Source organism: Xenopus tropicalis, chromosome 8, assembly GCF_000004195.4.
Source record: "Xenopus tropicalis strain Nigerian chromosome 8, UCB_Xtro_10.0, whole genome shotgun sequence".
Classification (NCBI taxonomy): domain Eukaryota; kingdom Metazoa; phylum Chordata; class Amphibia; order Anura; family Pipidae; genus Xenopus; species Xenopus tropicalis.
Window position 1 is genome coordinate 142,637,818 of NC_030684.2, and position 6,734 is coordinate 142,644,551.

At 55.9% G+C, this 6,734-nt stretch overlaps 1 protein-coding gene across 2 annotated transcripts in view; it reads right to left on the bottom strand.

The window, feature by feature from the left end:
• The window catches only part of dnz1 (DNZDHHC/NEW1 zinc finger protein 11), a 13,646-nt gene continuing 6,912 nt past the window's right edge, over positions 1-6,734 (bottom strand). The window contains 10 exon segments of one of the 2 annotated variants that reach the window (NM_001016218.2): positions 1-345; positions 408-1,073; positions 1,251-2,003; positions 2,084-2,213; positions 2,337-2,409; positions 3,821-3,935; positions 4,058-4,119; positions 4,213-4,325; positions 4,563-4,636; positions 5,890-5,978. In NM_001016218.2, coding sequence (NP_001016218.1) covers positions 1,915-2,003; positions 2,084-2,213; positions 2,337-2,409; positions 3,821-3,935; positions 4,058-4,119; positions 4,213-4,325; positions 4,563-4,636; positions 5,890-5,978 — 745 coding nt within the window. In that variant the 3' untranslated portion in view covers positions 1-345; positions 408-1,073; positions 1,251-1,914. 2 annotated transcript variants of the gene reach the window in all.

Consider the following 6,734-nt stretch of genomic DNA (forward strand, 5'->3'; position numbering starts at 1 on the left):
TAGTGGTCTCCATGTTTATTTATATCACCCAGAAACTGTACATCACTTAATTAAAAACAAACTTAAAAGCAATAAATATTTTTACAGCAAGAAATCCCACAGTATCACTCAGTATCAGTGGTTGCCAGGGTAGCGCGCAGGTAGCGACGCACAGCAGCAGCAGCAAGTCCTTATGTATTAACTCATTATCCCCTGGATCTATAGAGAAAACCAATACTGTAGAGAATATCACGGCAAGGGAAGGGTTACCAACAGCCCCGCCCCCCTTTCTTCCATAGGGAATGCATAGAATAAGCACAGGGGGGTAATAAGGGGGAAAGGAAGCAGCTCCTGCCCCTGGGGGGGGGGGGGATATGTAACGTGGCTCTCCCTCTGTGTAACATATTAATGGCAGCGGCTGGGACAGAACCCCAGGCCTTTCAGCCAAGAACAATAGTCAGAAGGGAAAGTGCATCAAGGCTGCCACCTAGTGGCCACAGAGAGTAACTGTCCCCTATTGTCTACATCCTACATCCTACTGGGGTACAGGGCCCCCACATTGGGCAGACAGGCTCCGCCCCCGGATATGGAATGGTTAAAGGGAGTCTTTGGTTGCCATTGGATACAAGAATACATGGAAATCAAATGGATGAGTATCAGCCCGATATAATGTTCCTGATTGCACACAATACACAGGGGTAGGCTGGGCGCCTAAGAGTTAATACTTATACAATAAATTCTGGTTCGGAAGTGGAAGCCCCGCCCTTAATAACAGCACAGGAAAGCGGGGTGCAGCAAACACACCCCCTCAGCTCTATAGGGATGGCCCCTGTATAGTCAGAGGTGTGTAATGGGCCCTCTGCTGGAGGAAGTGGGGTACTGCAGCTGTAGCCCCTCCCCTACACATAGATATTATATAGGGGCGCAATTCCTTGTTACAATGGCGGAACCCCTGCAATAAGCACCACTGACCATTTCAAGGGCAAGTCGACATAAAAACAAACTGGAAAAATACACAAAACCGACACATGTGACCTAGAGTCTCCCAGCCAATCAGCAGACACCATAATTGCTGGAGGAGGCAAGCATGTGACCTAGAGTCTCCCAGCCAATCAGCAGACACCATAATTGCGGGAGGAGGCAAGCATGTGACCTAGAGTCTCCCAGCCAATCAGCAGACACCATAATTGCGTTAGGAGGCAAGCATGTGACCTAGAGCCTGCCAGCCAATCAGCAGACACCATAATTGCTGGAGGAGGCAAGCATGTGACCTAGAGTCTCCCAGCCAATCAGCAGACACCATAATTGCTGGAGGAGGCAAGCATGTGACCTAGAGTCTCCCAGCCAATCAGCAGACACCATAATTGCTGGAGGAGGCAAGCATGTGACCTAGAGTCTCCCAGCCAATCAGCAGACACCATAATTGCGGGAGGAGGCAAGCATGTGACCTAGAGCCTGCCAGCCAATCAGCAGACACCATAATTGCTGGAGGAGGCAAGCATGTGACCTAGAGTCTCCCAGCCAATCAGCAGACACCATAATTGCGGGAGGAGGCAAGCATGTGACCTAGAGCCTGCCAGCCAATCAGCAGACACCATAATTGCTGGAGGAGGCGGGGTTATGACGATGACTGTAACAGCGTCCCAGATGCCAAGGTGGCGGGAATCAGCTGGGAGAGGTTAGACAGTGGTGAGGGGCGGAGTCAGATCCTGTCCGTCCTGCAGAAGGAACGCCCTCTCTTAAAGACACAGTACATTATAAATAAGCAGTAGTTGGGGCAGGGATCCAGTGTAAAAGGCTGCGGATATCCCATTGTTCATAGCAACTTCGGCCACGGAACCCACCAATGGGAAGGGTTAAACCGCAAACTAACTGGGCCCCCCCTCGGCCTCCTGTCACCTGGTTGAGTTTGGGGGTTCGGAGCCGGGGGGGGGGTCACACATCGTAGTCGGGCAGGTAGCTGTAAGCGGGGCCGCCGCTGGCCGGAGCGCAGTTACACGGGAAGATCCAGCACATCATGTAACCTGAGAGAGGCAGAGAGAGAGAGTTAGGGGAACCCCAATAATGCCCCCCCTCCCCCCAGTGATTGTTCCCTGCCCCCCACCTCTGCCGAACACCTCCCGCAGCAGCGCCATCTTGGGCTTCCGGGTGTGCGCCACCTCCCTGCGCGCCTCCTTCAGCAGCCGCTTCCGTAACTGCTCGATGGGCGTCTCGTCATTCATAATGGAGACAATCTGCAGGAGCGAAGGGGTTAAACCCCACCATTGGTCAAGTCTTCCCTCCTAGTGCAGGAATAGCCGGGCAGCAGTGCTACCGACCGGAGGGGGAGGGGTTACGTGAGGGGGGAGGGAACCCACCTGATCGTAGAAAATTACGGTAACGAAGAGTCCAAACAGCACCGACTCCACCAGCAAAAGGATATAGTGAGCTCTGTATGGGAGGAGCAACACAGTCAGCTGATGTAAACAAAGGGGCGGGCACAGAATGGGAGGGGTGTGTCTGTAGGCTGATCTGTGTGACATCACGGAATGGGAGGGGTGTGTCTGTATCCTGATCTGTGTGACATCACAGAATGGGAGGGGTGTGTCTGTATCCTGATCTGTGTGACATCACAGAATGGGAGGGGTGCGTCTGTATGCTGATCTGTGTGACATCACAGAATGGGAGGGGTGTGTCTGTAGGCTGATCTGTGTGACATCACAGAATGGGAGGGGTGCGTCTGTATGCTGATCTGTGTGACATCACGGAATGGGAGGGGTGCGTCTGTATGCTGATCTGTGTGACATCACAGAATGGGAGGGGTGCGTCTGTATCCTGATCTGTGTGACATCACGGAATGGGAGGGGTGTGTCTGTATGCTGATCTGTGTGACATCACAGAATGGGAGGGGTGCGTCTGTAGGCTGATCTGTGTGACATCACAGAATGGGAGGGGTGTGTCTGTATCCTGATCTGTGTGACATCACAGAATGGGAGGGGTGCGTCTGTATCCTGATCTGTGTGACATCACGGAATGGGAGGGGTGTGTCTGTATGCTGATCTGTGTGACATCACGGAATGGGAGGGGTGTGTCTGTATCCTGATCTGTGTGACATCACGGAATGGGAGGGGTGTGTCTGTATGCTGATCTGTGTGACATCACGGAATGGGAGGGGTGTGTCTGTAGGCTGATTTGTGTGACATCACAGAATGGGAGGGGTGTGTCTGTATGCTGATCTGGGTGACATCACAGAATGGGAGGGGTGTGTCTGTAGGCTGATCTGGGTGACATCACAGAATGGAAGGGGTGTGTCTGTATGCTGATCTGGGTGACATCACAGAATGGAAGGGGTGTGTCTGTATGCTGATCTGTGTGACATCACGGAATGGGAGGGGTGTGTCTGTAGGCTGATCTGGGTGACATCACAGAATGGGAGGGGTGTGTCTGTAGGCTGATCTGTGTGACATCATGGAATGGGAGGGGTGTGTCTCTATGCTTATCTGTGTGACATCATGGAATGGGAGGGGTGTGTCTGTATCCTGATCTGTGTGACATCACGGAATGGGAGGGGTGTGTCTGTATGCTGATCTGTGTGACATCACAGAATGGGAGGGGTGTGTCTGTATCCTGATCTGTGTGACATCACAGAATGGGAGGGTTGTGCCTGTATGCTGATCTGTGTGACATCACAGAATGGGAAGGGTGGGCTAATTTACCCTCCCAAACTGGCCTGAAGCACAAGTGAAGCTACAGGTATCGGGGGGCAGTGCCTAATTATTGGGGGGCCCCTGTACACTTTCTCTGATCCTTCTGCACAGAAACAGTTGGAACATTAAGCCCCCCAGGCCCCCCCCCCCCTTACATCTGCACGTTGCTGTGGGCGGGGACTCCTGTGTCCGGTTCCTCCACGTAACCTCTCTTGGGCGGCCATAACCACGTGGCCACTACTAGTCCCATGGCGTATAGGCTGGTGAGACCTGCGGGGCAGAGAAAGGCGGGGCATCAAGCTCAGGGAATGAGAGATACAATCCGGTTGGTTAACTTCCCCTTTAAAACACCCAAAGGCCCCAACGTCCCGTATGATTGGTGCGCGACTCACCGGTGTAAAACAGGAACTGGATGAAGTATTTCTGGTTCAGTTCCCCCACGCAGTTGTTTATCCTGTAGCACAATGGGGTGGGGGTGAAGGAGAGTAATAAGGAGATTAGATGTAAGGGTCTATAGCACTGGGGCCAATGGGGCGCAAGAACGTACCAGGGGCAGTGGTGGTCCATTCGCCTGATGCACCGGTGGCAGATCCGACAGTGATGGGCTCTTGGGGGGCGGTACGTTTCACAGCGATTACACACTGTCCAATCCTCGTTGCCCTGATGCAAGGCAAACACTGATTGGCCGACAGTTTGTCTATAGAAGTGCAACACTGAGACCCCCCGCCTTACACATACAGGATTATGTATTGGCCATTGAGCCAGGGTTCCCAGAACCCCAAGGTTCAGCCCAAACCTCTCTAAGGGGAGGGTCCCTTAGAATGGCAGCCCCCCCCATACCCTACTTAGTGCTGCCCGGTCAGGGCAATAAGCTGAATACAGGGGGGTAGTTGTTACCGTGTCGTTCTTGCGCGGGGTGCCAGAGCGCAGGTCGGAGAAGTCTATGGCCGTGTCGGGCAAGGGCACGGTGCCTACAAAACACAAGGGTGCGGGTCAGATGTGCTGGCTATAGGGGACTCGATGCCCACCCAGAGCCACTGCCCTTCCCTATGGGCAATCAGGGGCATTCCATTGGGGGTTACCTGGGTCAGAGAAGGGGGGGTTACCTGGGTCAGAGAAGGGGGGGTTACCTGGGTCAGAGAAGGGGGGGTTACCTGGGTCAGAGAAGGGGGGGTTACCTGGGTCAGAGAAGGGGGGAGGTTACCTGGGTCAGAGAAGGGGGGAGGTTACCTGGGTCAGAGAAGGGGGGGTTACCTGGGTCAGAGAAGGGGGGAGGTTACCTGGGTCAGAGAAGGGGGGGTTACCTGGGTCAGAGAAGGGGGGGTTACCTGGGTCAGAGAAGGGGGGAGGTTACCTGGGTCAGAGAAGGGGGGAGGTTACCTGGGTCAGAGAAGGGGGGGTTACCTGGGTCAGAGAAGGGGGGGTTACCTGGGTCAGAGAAGGGGGGAGGTTACCTGGGTCAGAGAAGGGGGAGGTTACCTGGGTCAGAGAAGGGGGGGTTACCTGGGTCAGAGAAGGGGGGAGGTTACCTGGGTCAGAGAAGGGGGGAGGTTACCTGGGTCAGAGAAGGGGGGAGGTTACCTGGGTCAGAGAAGGGGGGGGTTACCTGGGTCAGAGAAGGGGGGGTTACCTGGGTCAGAGAAGGGGGGGTTACCTGGGTCAGAGAAGGGGGGGTTACCTGAGTCAGAGAAGGGGGGGTTACCTGGGTCAGAGAAGGGGGGTTACCTGGGTCAGAGAAGGGGGGGGGTTACCTGGGTCAGAGAAGGGGGGGGGTTACCTGGGTCAGAGAAGGGGGGGTTATACCTGGGTCAGAGAAGGGGGGGTTACCTGGGTCAGAGAAGGGGGGGTTACCTGGGTCAGAGAAGGGGGGGGTTACCTGGGTCAGAGAAGGGGGGGGTTACCTGGGTCAGAGAAGGGGGGGGTTACCTGGGTCAGAGAAGGGGGGGTTACCTGGGTCAGAGAAGGGGGGGGGGTTACCTGGTCAGAGAAGGGGGGGGTTACCTGGGTCAGAGAAGGGGGGGGTTACCTGGGTCAGAGAAGGGGGGGTTACCTGGGTCAGAGAAGGGGGGGGGTTACCTGGGTCAGAGAAGGGGGGGGGTTACCTGGGTCAGAGAAGGGGGGGGGTTACCTGGGTCAGAGAAGGGGGGGTTACCTGGGTCAGAGAAGGGGGGGTTACCTGGGTCAGAGAAGGGGGGGTTACCTGGGTCAGAGAAGGGGGGGTTACCTGGGTCAGAGAAGACGGCCCGGGTGTGACAGGCCAGCAGCATAACCACCATCAAGTTGAATCCAACAGCGTGAAGTGGGCACCAGATGCTGGGTACAGGGGGTACAGGAAACATATTGGGTTATATAGTCAATAGTAGCCCCTCCCACCGACCTGCCTGGCACTCTGTTTGTACCCACCCCCAACTCTCCCCCCATAACTGCCCTCTCCCCAACTCTCCCCCCTTTACTGCCCTCTCCCCCCACTCTCCCCCATAACTGCCCTCTCCCCCCACTCTCCCATAACTGCCCTCTCCCCCACTCTCCCCATAACTGCCTCTCTCCCCACTCTCCCCCCTTTATTGCCCTCTCCCCCAACTCTCCCCCCATAACTGCCCTCTCCCCCAACTCTCCCCCCATAACTGCCCTCTCCCCCAACTCTCCCCCCTTTATTGCCCTCTCCCCCAACTCTCCCCATAACTGCCCTCTCCCCCCACTCTCCCCCCTTTATTGCCCTCCCCCACTCTCCCCATAACTGCCCTCTCCCCCAACTCTCCCCCCATAACTGCCCTCTCCCCCCACTCTCCCCATAACTGCCCTCTCCCCCACTCTCCCCATAACTGCCCTCTCCCCCAACTCTCCCCCCTTTATTGCCCTCTCCCCCAACTCTCCCCCCTTTATTGCCCTCTCCCCCCACTCTCCCATAACTGCCCTCTCCCCCCACTCTCCCCCATAACTGCCCTCCTCCCCCCACTCTCCCCCCATAACTGCCCTCTCCCCCCACTCTCCCCATAACTGCCCTCTCCCCCAACTCTCCCCATAACTGCCCTCTGCCCCCCATTTCCCTACTTCCCCTTCCCATTCTAT